Source organism: Talpa occidentalis, unplaced genomic scaffold (assembly GCF_014898055.3).
Source record: "Talpa occidentalis isolate TD23 unplaced genomic scaffold, MPIMG_talOcc4v2.1 talOcc4.13, whole genome shotgun sequence".
NCBI classification, from domain to species: Eukaryota; Metazoa; Chordata; class Mammalia; order Eulipotyphla; family Talpidae; genus Talpa; species Talpa occidentalis.
In genome coordinates, this window is record NW_023601322.1 from 94441788 (window position 1) to 94458864 (window position 17077).

Consider the following 17077-nt stretch of genomic DNA (forward strand, 5'->3'; position numbering starts at 1 on the left):
ATTCTCCCCGTTAAATAATCTTAAACTTAAAACATTTTTTTGTGGAGTTATAAAAATATATACAAAAGGGGAAAGACTAGTACAATGAATCTCCAAGTACTCATCTCCCTGCTCCAACATTATCCAGAAAGAGCCAAACTTCTTTTACTTTTTCCTCCACTAATTTTTGCCTTTTGTATTTCTTTAAGATATTGCTTCACTAAATTTACCTAACACTCAGTATACACTAAAGGTCCCTGATTGTCTCTAAAATGTTGTTTATCCTTGATTTATTATCCCACTTTTGGGGTGAAAGTATTGAGGGCTAAGTAGCATTAACCTGACTCTTCCATTATAAAGTTCCCTGTTTACTATTCTGCTAATAGTATTAGTAACTATCCATCATTTTTGTCCAAGTTAATTATTTCAATAAGGACAACACCAATAGTATCCATCTCGATGAATGGTGACAGAAAAACTCTAAAATCTCAAGCTTTTAAACCAGAAGTTTGCTTTCAGCTGTGCTTTGTGTCTGTCATGGTCTGTCCTGGTCTGCTTTGGGTCTGTCATAAGCCCTCACTGCAGGGCTTATGCTGATAACAGCTAGCAGCACCCTGACACTTTCTGGGTACCTATGGCAGAGACTCACAGAGCCCTGACCAGAACCAGTCTCCTGGTGCCATCTAAGCCCAAAAAGACCAGGCAGTGCCAAGTCCTGGGTCCCTGGAAGGAAAGAGAACCGGACATCAAAAATAGCACAAGTTACCTCCACAGAGTCTAGAACTTAAGTAGCTTCTCAACTGAAGGTCTTGTCAAAGAGAGACGATGGCATATTTCATTACATTCCACATGCTGGTGATTAAAGAAGTAAAAAATCCCCCTCTTTCCAAAATTGGTAGTGACATCTTTCTGCTCCACAGAGTGGATCTGGGGGTCTGTGAGGTAGATGAGCCCTTTTCCGTTTCTTGTCACCCAACCTAAAAGGAAATCGACATGTCTGAGAATTTAGTCCTCTGTGTAAGTTGGTGAGCTGTTTCAGAAAAAAAAAATGTATATATCCTAAAGAGACATGTTAAAAACCTGGTTGTTCTGTGATCTTATTAAGTTTTGCCAAGGGATTTGACATTTCATGTTCTAATTACTGATTTAAGAAGGAGAGTTGAATCACTTGTAATCAGGGAAATGCAAATCAAAACTACCATGAGATACCATCTCACACCAGTGAGAATGGCACATATTAAAAAAATTAGCAACAACAAATGTTGGTGAGGATGTGGAGAAAAAGGAACTCTCCTGCACTGCTGGTGGGAGTGCAAACTGGTCCAACCACTATGGAGAGCTGTGTGGAGATTTCTGGACCTACTAAACATAGAGCTTCCATAGGATCCAGCAATCCCACTCCTAGGTATTTACCCAAAGGACACAGAAACATCAGTTCCAAAGAGCACCTGCACCCCTATGTTGATAGCAGCACTGTTTACTATAGCTAAGCTTTGGAAACAGCCCAGATGCCCAAAAATAGATGACTGGATCAAGAAGATGTGGTACATATACATCATGGAATATTACCCAGCATTCAAAAAAGATAAACACATGCCATTTGCAGCAACATGGATGGCGCTGGAAGGGATCATGCTCAGCGAAATAAGCCAGAAAGAAAAAGAAAAATACCGGATGGTCTCACTCATAGCAGGAATCTAGAGAACTTAAATAAGGGACCAGGAAAATGAATAACTATAAGAAAGTGAAAATCAAAATCAACAAAAAACTATGAACCAGAGACACTCTATGGGGGGTGGGGGGGTAGGGAAAGGAAGGCTTGGGGTAAAAATAAGGGGGTTGTAATTGTATGGGGAATATAAAAATAAAATTTAAATTTAAAAAATCATCAAAAAAAGGAGAGTTGAATATTAGGTAATTAAATTTATCAACTAGAACATACACAGATCATCAATTTTCAAAGAATTAGAGAGCAATAGGATATACTTAGTATTATTACTACAATCACAATATTGAATGTTTCTTTCATAATTCAGAGGTTTCCTTAGTACCTTACTCAATAACATAGATAATCATCTGTTCATTTAACAAATATTTACTGAGCCACATGCAGTATAAAATACTGACTTGGGTCCTAAAATACTGAATATGTTCCTAAAATATCTCTGCACTCATTGAGCTAACATTCTTGTGAAGGGGGACAGATTAATAAACCATGTAAGTAGGAGAACTACATAATATGACAGGGATGGTAAGCGCTGTGGAAGAGGGGATAGAAGAACTTACAGGATGGTTTTGGAATCATTACTAGAGATAATTATAACAAATCTCCTATCGTTTAAATGAAGCATAACATATTGGCTAATGATTCTGACAAATAAAATGCCTGATGAACTGAAATAGAATTAAAACATTAATCCTGATTTTAAAAGAAGTCAGAATGAAGTACACACCACTTTCTGTTCATGATATCAATTATAAAACCCAATCTCACACTTGTAATAAAGGCAGTGGCTTGAGAAAGGAAATTATGCAAAGATCTGACACATGAAAATAAAATGCAACGATAACAAAGTTTCATCCCTCAAACTGACTTGAATGGAATAAAAAAGCTGTCTTGGATTCTTTCTAGAAATAATCACAACAGGCTGTGAGTCACATCTTCTCGCTGATTATGTGACCCCTTAGTTAGTTATAGAAACTTCTGATACTTTTTTCAGGCATCATTTGCTAAATCAATAAAATCACTTAATTTCAAATAGTTGAGTAGTTGACGCACTAAACACTCTACTAGATACAGGACTAGTAGAGCTACTCACAAAACCTCACATTGACATAGAAATTATACTGAAAGTGAAAAACCATGTCCCGTTTCACGTACCTTGTAAATCGACCACAATATCTTTGTGATTGGAAAACTCATAGGAAAAATGTCCGTAAGCCAAGCCATAGTCAGTGGCTTTGTATTCTGTTTTCACCACTTTTGTGTTATTTGATAACTTCACAAATTCTCCGAGTATGTAAGGTTCCACACTGATACATCCCTTTATTGTACTGCCTTCCAAAATCTGAAAATAGACGGGGGAGGTGGTAGAACAGAAGGTCAGTCTGTAGACAGTGCAATGAGGCAGATGTTTGAACTGAGACTATGTCACTTAGGAATTTGTGATTTCTATAGATTTTAGTTCCCTCATTCGTAAAGTGAGTATTATAGCAGTTGCCTCATAGGACTGTTCAAAGAATTCGATGAGAAAATCCTTATAAGGTGTGTAACACTGTATGCGGCATATAATAGAACCTAAAATTATTATTTTGTTAAAATATTGACACGAAGATTAGGCCTTAATGGGTGAGGGGGAGCTGGCTAGGGATATGGACATATCAGGTACCTGGACTCTGGTAATATAGGAGCTGTCTTGTATTGTTTCAAAGGTTAGAGTTAATGTTGGTGAAATGTCTGGCTTCGTGCTAGACATAAAGAAGGTACAAAATGGATGACAGCTATTCTAAGTAATAAAATATGGGTGTAAAAATATCTCCATCCAAAGTTAAAAAAAATCCACTTAGGTGTGCATTAGCCTTGAATTCAACATATTTGGTGAAGTAACTTAGTCTAAGCCACTGAAGAACAAAGTGTGTGTGTGTGTGTGTGGGAGGGGAAAGGATTGCCTTTATATATATACTTTTTAAAAGATTAATTTATTTATGTATACAAGTACTGGGGTACAGGCCAGAGGTGCAGAGGGTGAGAGGATTCACCAGAGACAGAGTGGGGAGGAGAATAGGCAGACTGACTGAAATACACTGCTGAGGGGAGCAGTGGGCGAGTCAGGAGAGGTCTGCCGCACCATGTAGGTAGCTCCCTAGTCAGGGATCGAATTTGTGCTGCAAGTAGCTGCAGATTGCTTTACAATGCTAATGCTTAACCCTCTGTATCACCAGGGAGGCCCCAGGATTGCCTTTATATATTTAACCAAATTTTTTAGTGAAGAGAGATGGGTCACAGTGCTCCCAGAAGACAAAGTTGTAACCCATAGGTAGTAAGAGGAGAAAGACAGATTTGGACCAAATGTAAAAACTTCCTAACAATTAGAATTATTTGAAGGTGAAAAAGGTGACAATTACTTTGTTCTCACTAAAGGTGTTTAAGCAATGGCTTAGTGATTATCTGGCTGCAAGGGTGGGGGCCAACAGGATTGATGCATCATATTAAGGGGATAATTTTCATTAGGCATGAACTTTAGGGTTCTCTCTCTCTGAATGTACATAGAGAATCCAAAAGAGAAGTATACAAAAGATGCTAACTTAATATGTTGGGCCAGATACCAGGATCAATAGATATTCATAGGTGACTTTGAAGATCTAAATCACACCTTCTTCAGCTATCGAAATAGAGAAGCAGATTGAGGAATCTGGTAACTGAGTTTATTGGGGTTTATCAGAATGATGATAGATGGCGGGGATTTGGCCACAGAAATCTAACCAAATACATATTTACAAGCTTGTTCAATCAAACCCTTGCTTTCTTCAATCTTACCAGCAAGATGGTGGATGGGATGTAGAAAATCTGTGTCGGAATCTTTTGTTCATAAAGTCTCTTGTTAAATTCTGTCACATAGTACTGTGCGGTCATCTGGCGCTCCACATCGGCGAAGTGGTGCAAGAGCCCCTTCTGCTCCTTGTATTCTTTCCCAACATATCTACACATGAAGGAAAACCACACAAATACATGCAAAGCTATTCTTACAATGGAGAAAGAGAGAGATCAAAAGATATTCAAAAGTACTCAAAAGGGCCTCCCCGGTGGCGCAGCGGTTGAGCGCTGGGTTGCGAAGCTGCGCGCGGCCTCTGCGGCGCCGGTTCGATCCCCGGCTGCTCCCCGGCCACCAGAGGAGGGTCCCACATGGCGCGCAGACCTCTCCTGCCGCCCGCTGCTCCCCTCAGCAGTGTACTTCGGTCCTTCTGCCTGCTCTGCTCCCCGCTCTGGCTCTGGTGAATTCTCTCGCCCTCCCGCGCTTCTGACTATACCCAGTGCATGTATAAACAAAACAAAACAAAAGAAACCAGCAAACAAATAAATAAAGCATGCCTCTATTAAAAAAAAAAAAAAAAAAAAAAAAAATTAAAAAAAAAAAAAAAAAAAAACAAAAGTACTCAAAAGATATTTTCTTCTTGGCCTTTGATAGTGAATATTAATTACCTGATGAATCAAGTATTTCATGGGGGGCCTCCCTGGTGGTGCAGGGGTTAAAGACACAGTGCTATCATCAAGCTATCAGCATGAGTTTGATCCCTGGCCAGGGAGCTACCCACATGGTGCGGCAGACCTCTCCTGTCTCACCTGCTGCTCCCCTCAGCAGTGTATTGCATTGGATCTGCCTATTCTGCTCCCCACTCTGTCTCTGGTGATTCCTGTCACCCTCCTGCACCTCTGGCCTGTACCCCAATTCTTGTACACATAAATAAATAAATTAAAAACAACAACAACAAATATTTCAGGGGCCACCTGAGCAATGGAACTCAATTTATTGAGCTGACTGTGACAATTAATTTGTGTCTTCCTGATTGGTCATGGGTAGCCCAGATACTGGGTCAAACATTATTCTTGTGGTGTGCGTATGTTTTTGGATAAAATGAACATGTTAATCAACATTGAGTAAAGCAAATGGGCTCTTATAATGTTGGTGGGTTCCATCTAATCAGTTGAAGGGCTGAATAGAGCAAACAGGCTGACCCTCCCCCCCGAAAAGTGAGAGAATTACTCATGCCTGACTTGGAGTTGAACTGAAATATGGGGTTCTTTCTGGAGCTCCGGCTTATTGACTGCGATTAATTTCATTGACAAATGAACCAATTCCAGATAATAAATCTCTGCTTGTATGATTACTATCCTATTTGTTCTGTTTTTCTGGAGAACACTATACATCCTGAACCAGGGTGATATTCATTATAAAGAAAAAGTGTCCACTTAAAGTAGTAGTTCACCAGATGTGTGTGTTAAGGGTTCAGTATTCACTTGTGTCCCTGGATGTGCTGTATCCTTGGCTTGAACCTCAGAGGATTTTCATGCCATTTTTTTCAGTCTCGTCCATATACTTAAAATTAGAGCTTTTATTTTTAGTGAGAATATTCATTAAGGCCCTCTGACTGGTCATATTTTTCTTATCTGTAAAATGGGGAGAGACTAATGCTTCCACAATGAGTTTGAAACCAACATCCAGTTACATGACTGATATAATATGGTCTTTAATCAATGGTAAGTGCTATTAATGAATGAGAAGGGAAAATAGTGGAAATAGTAAAATGTACATTCTGTTTACATTTTTCAGCTCTTTCAAACCATACCTCCCCAGAATTTCTTCCTGATGAAGATGATGAACCCAAAAAGCATTTCTTTGTCTGCCTTTCTTCTTCACATTCAGGTAGTCCCCCAAATATACAATAGTTTCCTGGGCTGTCCACAACTCAGATTTCTTGGAATATTTTAACATAAGAGCATCTGGAAAAAAGGATGAGGTGAAAGTGAATGTTACTGTCAAGAGAGAATATTACAATTCATGAATAAAGTAGACGTAACATAAGTCTTAATCCATCTCATCTAAAATCTTTTCCTTCCTCATATATATTCTTAAATTTGAGCCTCTTCTATGATACTGCTAAAAAGTCAGTGAAACACAACAAAAAGTAAAGCTTTACAAATATAATGAAGAATAATCTCTGGCTCACAAAATCATTTAGGAAAGTAGTGAAAAATAAACAGCCTTTTAAACAGCAAAAACCCACACACCATCTTTGAAAATCTGATATATCGAGCCCATATATTACAGGCCACTACTTATAACAGGTTGCACAGACAGAAATAAATTAATTTATCCTGAGAGGTTCCTGGCAACGCCTATATTACATATTTTAGTGCATCCTAAAAGTCTCTTGTTTTAAATTGAACAAATGCAAGAATTACTTGAGAAAATATAGTGACTTCATAAAGACGCGAATTCAACTGAAAAAGGGAAAGAGAAGAGGGGAAGTTTAAGGGCTGTGTCCAGCTTAAAGAAGGGAAGAAAAATGAAGGCAGAAAGCATTTCTTTGAGGTCATGAAAATATGAAAGAAAGATTAATCCACAGGCCTGTGGTGATGACTGGAGGCTGGCAGGGATGGTGGCCGGAGCTGGGGCTCCACTGAAGAAGCTGGGCATGGAAATGGAAGATGGGCTACTTGCACCCACTGTAGGATGGGCAGTGAGTTGCGGGAAGATGAAAGGAGACCGTCAATTTCTTCAACTTTGGGTCTTGCTTCCTCCACCATCGCTTGTTGTCCATAAATTTCCACAAAGAATTAACAGTAACCCAGAAATGTGATTCTGAAACCACAGAATCTCACAGTCAGTAGAGAAGCTCTCTTAGCAGAGATTGTTGCTTCTTTTGGTAGTAAATTGGTCTGTGTTCTAATCAGGCTTCAAGGCAGCAGGCAAAACAGGCCCTATACAAAATCACTGGGGAACTCTTCACAAGTACGGAAGCCTGCATGCACACCCCAGACCCCTAGACTGGAAACTCTGGGGGCGAGGCATTGGAAATTGTACAAAGCCCCCCCAGGTAGTGGTAGCATCGAGAGCTACTACTTTAGTTCACAGTCAACAACAGCAAGCCATGTTTTTCCCCCCTAAATGCACTTAGCAATAGTTGTTTTTTTTTTTAATTCATTCAAATAATTCTTCAGTGTTTTGGAAGGCATTATGAGGTGATGCTCTAACAGAAGCATCTTTTTTTTTTTTTATAGAGGCATGCTTTATTTATTTGTTTGTTTGTTTGTTTGTTTGTTTTTTGTTTATACATGCACTGGGTACAGTCAGAAGCGCGGGAGGGTGAGAGAATTCACCAGAGCCAGAGCGGGGAGCAGAGCAGGCAGAAGGACCGAAGTACACTGCTGAGGGGAGCAGCGGGCGGCAGGAGAGGTCTGCACGCCATGTGGGACCCTCCTCCGGTGGCCGGGAAGCAGCCGGGGATCGAACCGGCGCCGCAGAGGCCACGGGCAGCTTTGCAACCCAGCGCTCAACCGCTGCGCCACCGGGGAGGCCCTCTCCACCACTTCTAATCCGTGTTTTAAACAGTTTGTAGGGCGGCCCTGCCCAGGGTCCCTGCTCTTAAGCAAGAAGCTGGTTACAACAGAAATGTCACTTGACCAGCAAGAAAGCTCTTAGTGGACAGATGTGAAAGCCTCTGCCAAAGAGAAGGATGATGCCAGTTCAACTAAAGAAATCTGACCCTAAAATCTGATGCAAAAAAAAGGAAATCAACTGGATGATAACGAGAACCAACTAAGAAGACAGACGCTGAGGGGGTATCACATCCAGATTTGCTTTAAGCCCTGATGGATGACTATTTCGGAATCCTCTCAGATACTTGCCTGCCTCATTTGTCCTTACAGCAGCCCCCACCCCCGTGAGGCAGAAGGAGTGAGCCCCGATTTTTTGCAACCAGCCAATGGAGCCCAGCACACGGGGTGAGTGCCCCAAGATCACCCTGCAGACTCACAAAGCAAAGTGAGGGGCCATATCTTAGCTGACCCAGATAGCAGGTTGACCTGAAAGCCCCAAATGTGGGTAGGGGCTTCCTGAGTTGCACCTTCTGGAAAGGTACTTACGGTGTGCCCGGCGGAGCTGAATGGACTTAAAAATACCCGTGTTTTTTAGTCTCTGGAACAGCCACTCATGCGTCACCCCTGCCAGGAGCTTGGCAAAGTCGTCAGGCCGCAGGGTACGCGCCTCGAGGATCTCCTGCCTCACTGTTTTTGGCAGTGAGACAAAACAATAGTTGCTGGAGTTGAGAAGGGACCAGGGGTTGTCCGCCTCAGAAGAACTGCTGGAAAATGCAGATTTCAGGCCCCAGGATGAAGAGGACGAGCTGGAGTTCTGGCCGCAGTTGAACAAGTTTGCAGGCTTGCTGCCCTCCTCTGTGGTAGCGCAATCCTCGTTGACGGCTGGGAAGGAACCAGGGGTTGCAGGCCCCAGGCCCAGTGGTGGCCTAAGAGCCCAGTGAGAGCTGCATGGACCTGAGGAGTGGACATCTGTGGTGTCGAGTGCATGGCCCTCCTCATCCACTGTGGGAGCATCAGGGTCCACACCCGGCTCTTTGGCCGAGATGCTGCTTTCTTTCGAGGCAGGATTTTGAACAGGCCATCGAGGAAGGACAGAGCCACCTGCTCTCCCGGAACTTTTGCCCAGAGAAGTGTCTGTGACTATTTGAGACTCGAAGGGCACTTCCACAATGCTCTCTGCTGTTTCTCCTTCTGGGTCGACCCAGGAGGGGTGGTCTCTGAACGTGGGGCCTGTGCCTCTTTTATCGATCTTTGAGTCTCTCTTCTCTTCTCCACGCCCACCTGTGGCATCATCGTCGGTTTCTGGAAACTCATCAATTAACTCAAAGGTTTCTTCTTGGAGTGGCGGACATGTGGCCACATGCTTGGGCCACATGGAATCAGGAGACCGAGAGGCAGAACCACACCTGGGTCTGGGATGAGCAAGAGTCTTTCTGGATCCCCTAACTCTTGCTTCCTGCTTGCCTTCTGGAGCTGCAGCTACCGGCCCTGCCCCAGAGGCTACAGAAGTGTCTGCTGTGTTATGAGGAGGAGTGTGGACACCCCTGGGCATGTGTGAGTGTAGCGGGCCCTGAGAAGATGTGGTGTCAACATCCTTGCACATCTGGAGAGACAGCCCCTGCAGGTCTGAACACAAGGACGGAGGGGATCTACTCTTCCCGTCACCCTGCAGCTCCTCAGAGGGCGCCGTGGAACACTGGTTGTCCAAGAGATGCTCCCCGGGGCTAGACTCTTCCCGGACTGAATGGCCCTCCAGGTGCCCACTCACTTCCTCCCAGCTGGTCGAAGAACTGAGCCCGGACAACCTGTTCCAGGAACCAGAGCTCTGGCTGTCACTCAGAGGTGTGCCCAGAACGGCACCCCCACCATCACCGTGGTCCGAGGACCCTGCGTCCACCTCTGCGGCTTGATCCGAGGACACTCGGAGAGCCTGGGAATGGGTCCGGCTTCTCCTGCCGGCCCTTCCGAGTTCCTCCTGGGCGCCCTCGACCCTTTGGGAGGAAGATCCTCCCTCATCTCTTGGGAGATGTGCTCTGTCTTCGGCTGTATTCACTGTATCTGCGTTTTTTGTTTCCGTTTTTAGAGCGGTGATACAGACACCCGCTTTTGAAGCTTTCTGTTTATTTCTGTTGTTTCCACAAGTGCTTTCGAATTCTTTGCACACGGCAGTGTGGTGCTGGGAATAGGCTTGGAGGACTTCCTGGAAATCCACTCGCCCATGCAAGATGAGTTCATCCAACCGGCACTGGAAACCCTCTGGCACATAAGACTTGTCATCGAGATTCGAGAAGCTCTGGACTTGCAAGTGCTCCTTCACCCTGCCCACCACAGACATGATCTCCCGCGAGAGGGCTTCCTTCTCCTGACTGTCAGAGAAAGTGCTGAAGGCATACAGCTTCTCCAATGCCTCGCCACAGAGCCGACTGGCCACCCGCACCGGCTCTGGCTCCCCGAAGAGCCGCCGGTGCACCGTGGCGAGACCGAACGCAGCTTTGAGGAAGCTGTGAAGCTCCTGCTTTCCAGTAACCAGCTCATCCCGTCTCTTGGTGAGGAGGCCAATCTCAAAGGCCTCTTTGGCTTCACACAGGTAGGAATTTTTCATTCCTGGAGGACAGTCCTTAGAATTACTGTACGACAGCAAGCATGTGCCACGGATGTTCTGCAGAAGGAACGAAAGGCAAAGTCAGGCACTGAAATGGAACTGGCTGTGAGCCAAGCAGGACTTCTCATTGCAAACGAGTCACTGTCTATATTGGAGGACAAGAAGCAGGTGGCGAGGCTATTCAGAGGAAAACACACCACCAGAGCCGCAGACCCTGGGCTCTTCTTGGCTGATCAGGAGGGACTGGGCCACACACGATGGGGTGATGTGGAGGGAGGAGAAATTAGCTTTGACTCTTTTCTTTCTGTAGCATCAAACTTTTGATTCAAGATGATCAATTTGTTGTTGCTGTTGTTAGTTTTAGCAAACACAGTCTATGTGGGGTTGTGGATATAATAAATCTGTGTGCAAACAAGGCAGCCATACATCAGCACCCTATTCATTTAATAATTGTCAAAAATAATAGAATAATGACTTCCAACCTCTATGGGTATTAGGATGACCTGGGCAGTATTTAAACACTTAAAGGGGCCTCCCTGATGACTCAAGGGGTTAAGTCTCAGTACTACCAAGCTATCGGCAGCCACTTCAGCATGAGTTCGATCCCCCACCAAGGAGGTGACCCACATGGCGCAGCAGACCTCTCCTGTCTCTCCTGCTGCTCCCCTCAGCAGCGTATTTCAGTCAATCCGCCTGTTATGCTCCCAACTCTGTCTCTGGTGAATCTGCCCACCCCCATACTTCTGGCCTACACCGCAGTTCTTATATGCATAAATAAATAAAATAAATCTTAAAATAAACATTTAAAGGTATCTGGGGACCAGGCCCATGAATACAGTCACAATTGTGCACAGATGTCGGCAAACCCAACGATAGCCCCTTCCCTCCTACTGGTTCCATGATGGGGGGGGCGTGGCTGCTCCGTTACCATAGCTGTGAGCACGAAGAGGGGTGTGTAGGGGCTGAAGGCAGCCGCCAGCTTGCAGGCTTCTGCAGCTGACAGCAAATGGTGGTGCATCTCTGTCAGCAAACCCTGTGAACAAAAAGGAGGCCGGTGAGGTGTGGGGAATTGCTGATCCACTAGTGAAGGGCAGACTGTGAAACTCCTTTGCTTTTCTTTCAAGATTCTGAGGGACATCTGCCCTTATTATCGATTCTGAGTGATGCCTGGGAAGAGTGAGCAGGTCAGAAGACGCCAAGGGGCTGACCACCCATGGCCCCAAGACCCAAAAGCCATCCAGCCCACCCCACCCCAGAGAGGGTCTAATGAGCACAAATCAATCCAGACAAACTTCCGTGGAGGACCACATCAATCCTTTGTTTCCGGAAAATGTACGTTTTGCAACCAGATAAACAGATGATTTCCACATTGTTCTTAGCAAAGGGTTCTTTAACTTACAATTTCAATCCAATTAAGATTCATTTTTTCATTCCAGAAGCCTGTACTGAGCATCCCTACCTGCGAGGAGAGCAGTTCATTGTGGGTGCTAATTGCTCAAAGACCTAGTTTATGCTCCCGGTTCTCTCTTATCTGGTTGTATAAGCTGAGGTCACCTAGTTTCTCAGGACCTCAGTTTATTTTTCTTCAAAAGGGAGATGATATATTTTGCTCTACCTACCTCACAGGATTTTACGTGTATCAATATTTACACACACACACACACACACACACACAGTTTTTGAATTGTAAAGCAACACATAAATATTAGTAATAATTATTATTAAGGATAAGAACTTGGAATAAGTGACTGATAGTCCAACTTGAACAGACTGTGATTATAGTTTTAAATTTATCACCCCATCATTTTATCATTGAGATGGCCCAAGTGTGTCAACCAATATTGGGATAATTGGAAAGGAAACAAGTTGGGTTTGAAACCTTTATCCTCAGTTTGATGACATTTGTTCATTCAGTAGCCTTTTTTAGGCCTAACACAGCTATTTATCAAGCATGAGAAAACTACTGAAGCTTAAAATTTGGAAATCTATTTAGGCTATTTACCAGAAATGCATACAAGTAAATACTTCTACATTGCTCATTTTTTTGAGCACCCTCTGTATGTCGGTCCTGTGCTGCGTTCGGGGATAATGAAGCCAAGGAGGACACCATGGGATTGTTCTAAGCTTGCTCACTTCACTCTCAGTGAAGTCCAGGATAGACAAAGCTTGATAGATCTGCCGCCTAGAATAACATTGACAGCTTGGTAGGGGAGCCAATTTGTACCATGGTATTACGAGGGATAATTACCATGTTGATTTGTGGATTGTTTTTAAACTTCTCATAATCTTTCCTGCTCATGGAAACAAAGATGTCTGCCAGTATTCCTAGTGACATGGAGATTCCCTGTAAGGAAAGACAGACAAAACATGGATTGGGAATTCACAATCATTGCTGCGATATCATGGCCTAATGGCAAAATTTAGCCCTCTGTGGACCATTGCTTATTATTATCATTGTTAGTATCGTTGTTGTTATTGTGACACTGAGGATACTTTAAAACTAGATGCCCCAGGGCTCACAGACCATCACATCTGAGACACGGACCTCATGAAACACAGCAACTTAGTTGGCCCTGCTGGACAGCCAACAAACACTGCATTGCCACACTGGTAGGCCTGAAGGGTCAGCCCAGCAAGAGTGGCCACAGTTCATCCTACCCATGTTGTAAAAGGAAGACAGGCAGCCCTGCTGTTGACACAGCTCTGGGAAATGTGATAACTTGATGCTTCAGTCAAGGAGGAGAATATCCCCACACATTTACAGAGAATAAGAAAATGATGCTACATAAACAATTCACTGAAGCCTCTGCCCACTCAACTCAAGGAAAATGATTTTACATATAAGTAAGTTGGTCATTTCAATTTCACTATGGAATCAGGGAACGGCTAAGTATATAATAAAAAGGACAAGAGGTTCAGTAGAAATAAGCATAAAAGCAGATGGTTACAAATAACTATAGGAACACTAAATATCTTCCAGGAGTCTATGAGTGAGGCCAGGGCAATATGCAGAAAGAGTTAACCAAATGCTCCTGGTTTTATGCTCATATTGAATCAATAAAAATCAGGCCAAGCCTTCCCTGGTGGCGAAGCCGGTTGAGCGCAGTGCTGTGAAGCTGTCCGCAGCCTCTGCAGCACGGGTAAGATTCCCGGCTGGCCAGGGAGATACCCATATGGGGCGGCAGACCTCTCCTGTCTTGCCCGCTGCTCCCCTCAGCAGTGTACTTCGGTCCTTCTGCCTGTTCTGCAACCTGCTCTGTCTCTGGTGAATTCTCTCACCATCCTGTGCCTCTTGTATAAATAAAAAAAAAATCTTTAAAAAATAAATAAAAATAAAAATCAGGCCAATAAAATTGATAAATGGTGAACTGAACTTGTGCTATTGTAGAAAAGTATCCAAAGACAAAGATAGGAAAGGAGAAAGACAGCACTAGAGAAGCATACAACCTTTTTATCTGGCAGAGGAAGGGTTAAATATCCGATAATGGAGGCCCAGATTAACTCTGCTGCTTCATACCACATCCCTAGGGGAAAAAAAAAGGTTGGGGGAGAATAGGTGACTTGTATCTGCTTTTGGGTTAGAAAATACCTCAAATACATTGAATGCAGTTAGGGAAGCTTAAGGCTGGGCTAGACAGGCAGCACTTGCTGGCTTAATACAGATAATGTTCCCTGTCCCAGGGAGACGGTCAGAACCCTTCTCTATGACATGTAACACATACTAATATAGAAATAACGAACTCCATTATTGAAACAAGAACAGAAATTAGCAGCCTCTGTTCATTTTCAAATACTTTAGTTTGCACGGTTTTATACTCATTGCTGGAAAAACTTGTGAGCATCCTGGGGGGATGAGGGTGGATTTACAATGAGGTGTCACTGCGTGGCAGCTGACTCAACAGAGTCAGAAACTAAGCAATACTGAGAACCGTAAAGCAACAGCCCCAATGCACAACTACAAATTTCTGCAACAAAACTCAAGAGAACAATATTTGTTTCATTAATATTCCTAAAACTCCTGCATGAGGAAATGAATGGACAACGTTAAGCAGCTATAACATGAAAATTCTCAGTACATCTGGTAGACAGACTGTGGAAACCAGCCTGGTGGAGTAGGTGCCGGCGGCCATACCCAGCTTTTGCAGGATTTGCCCTCGGATCTGTATACACACCGACTGCACCAGGATCTTGTCACTTTCATTTCTGTACAACCAGGTACCTAGAATAAAAGGAGGGGGCAAGGAAAGCATGTTTGGCCTTGTATGACTGCAGAAATAGTCTGGGGCCTCCCTGGTGGCTCAAGGGGTTAAGACACAGCACTATAAAGCTATCCTCAGCCACTGCAGCACGAGTTTGATCCCTGGCCAGGGAGCTACCCCCATGGCATAGCAGACTTCTCTGGACTCGCCCGCTGCTCCCCTTAGCAGTGGATTTCAGTCAGTCTGCCTATTCTGTTCCCCACTCTGTCTCTGGTGAATCCTCTTACCCTCCCGCACCTCTGACCTGTACCCCAGCTCTTGTATAAATAAATAAAAAAATCTTAAAAAAAAAGATTTATTTATTTATGCATATAAGAACTGGGGTACAGGCCCACCCCTCAGGCAAGATAGCTGAAAGCTTAAATTATGTGTTACTCAACTACAGGACTAGCTTCCTTTCAAGTATGATTAAAGACTGAAAGAAAATCAATTTGAACATAGTTTTTATTAGATTTCTTATGCAGCAAAATCAACTTTATTTCCCAACAAGCATCTCTGTCTGAACCTTAGAGGGTTTATTCCCAATCATGATTCTTCTAAGGCAGGTGCTGAGCCCTTCTTGAGGCCCATCAAGTCACCTGCATTAATAGTGTTTGTTCTTTAGGTAACACTCTCCAATGAAGCAGGGAAATAGTAGCAACTTTGTGTTTTTGGTTTTTTAACAAGAGAAAACAGATACCCAGAGAAGTAAGTGCCTTGACCACAGCCACTTTCCTCCATCAGTGTTAGAACCCACCCTGGCTAGCTCTGGGAATAGCTGGACTACAGTAACTAGGAGGCTATGTATTCATTTTTTTGACAGGACATTATTTTAATCAGCTATGAAAGATGAGAATTGCTGTATGTATTTTTTTAAAAGATTGATTTATTTATGCACAGACTGACTGGGGTATAGGCCAGAGGTGCAGGGGGTGCGAGGATTCACCAGGGACTGTGTGGGGAACAGAACAGGCAGACTGACTGAAATACACTGCTGAGGGGAGCAGCAGGAGAGACAGGAGAGGTCTGCTGCGCCATGGGGGGTCAGCTCCCTGGTCAGGGATCAAGCTCAGGCCTTAGCAGTGACAGCACTGAGACTCCTCGGCCACCAGGGCGGACCCCTCACAAGTTGTTTTTAAACTGTAATCCCAGTAGCGTCTGAGGGCAAAGGTGATTGCGAAGACTTGAAAGTGCCTTACCTGTGGCTCCACTGTTGCTTATCAGACTGCTCAGGATATACTCTGCTTTTAAAAGTTTTCCTGTAGAGAAGCAACCAAATGCCACACAATTACTTTGGAGAGTGTTCTTTATATACTGCTAGTAATTCGTGACAAATTACAATAAGGGCTATAACCAAAGAGAATTCTATTTTAAAATTAATAGCTACATCGTATATGAATGAGAAAGATGATGGTTTCAGCAGTCGGTCAGGTGGGCCATGGGTCAGATCTCAGTATCTGAGATGGATTAGATTCATAGAGATAGATGAGAGACGTACAGAATCCACTCATGACAACAGGACTTGGGAAAGGAACATCAATCTTTGTAAAACAAGTTGTCTTCTTTTGAGCCCTCTTACACTGCTGGTGGGAATGTAAACTGGTCTAGCCACTATGGAAAGCTCTCTGGAGGACCCTCAAATTACTAAAAATGGAGCTACCACAGGACCCAGCAATTCCACTCCTAAGAATCTATCTGAAGGAAACAAAAACATTAATTTGAAAGGAAACCTGAACTCCTATGTTTACTGCAGCACTGTTTACAATAGCTAAGCTTTGGAAACAACCCAAATGCCCCAAAATAGATGAATGGATCAAGAAGATGTGGTATATTTGCACAATGGAATACTACTCATGCTCAGCCATCAAAAAACAACAAAAAACAAATTTGGATGGAACTGAAAGGGATATTACTCAGTGATATGTCAGAGGGAGAAAGATAAATATCAGATGTTTTCACTTATATGAGGAATATAGGTAAACCAAAGGTCAAGAAAAAGTCAAAACTAGCTCACTGACCATAGATCTGAGGCCTACAGCAAGGGGTGGGGTGTGAAAACAGGGGAAGGAAGAACACAAGGGACTCTGGTGATGGTTGACAGGTGATATGGTGTCTGGGGAACAATGGGGACTACACCTGAAGAGAGAAACCAATTATGTA

General features: G+C 43.6%; 1 protein-coding gene across 1 annotated transcript in view; it reads right to left on the minus strand.

Moving 5' to 3' along the window:
* The window catches only part of ALPK1 (alpha kinase 1), a 98548-nt gene that overhangs the window by 2804 nt on the left and 78667 nt on the right, over nucleotides 1-17077 (minus strand). The window contains exons 6-15 of the mRNA XM_054694558.1: nucleotides 16117-16176; nucleotides 14812-14898; nucleotides 14127-14203; nucleotides 12928-13023; nucleotides 11608-11712; nucleotides 8624-10736; nucleotides 6325-6478; nucleotides 4517-4679; nucleotides 2861-3047; nucleotides 746-956 (exon numbers count right to left, since the gene is read on the minus strand). Coding sequence (XP_054550533.1) covers nucleotides 757-956; nucleotides 2861-3047; nucleotides 4517-4679; nucleotides 6325-6478; nucleotides 8624-10736; nucleotides 11608-11712; nucleotides 12928-13023; nucleotides 14127-14203; nucleotides 14812-14898; nucleotides 16117-16176 — 3242 coding nt within the window. The 3' untranslated portion in view covers nucleotides 746-756. The remainder of the gene's footprint in view (nucleotides 1-745; nucleotides 957-2860; nucleotides 3048-4516; nucleotides 4680-6324; nucleotides 6479-8623; nucleotides 10737-11607; nucleotides 11713-12927; nucleotides 13024-14126; nucleotides 14204-14811; nucleotides 14899-16116; nucleotides 16177-17077) is intronic.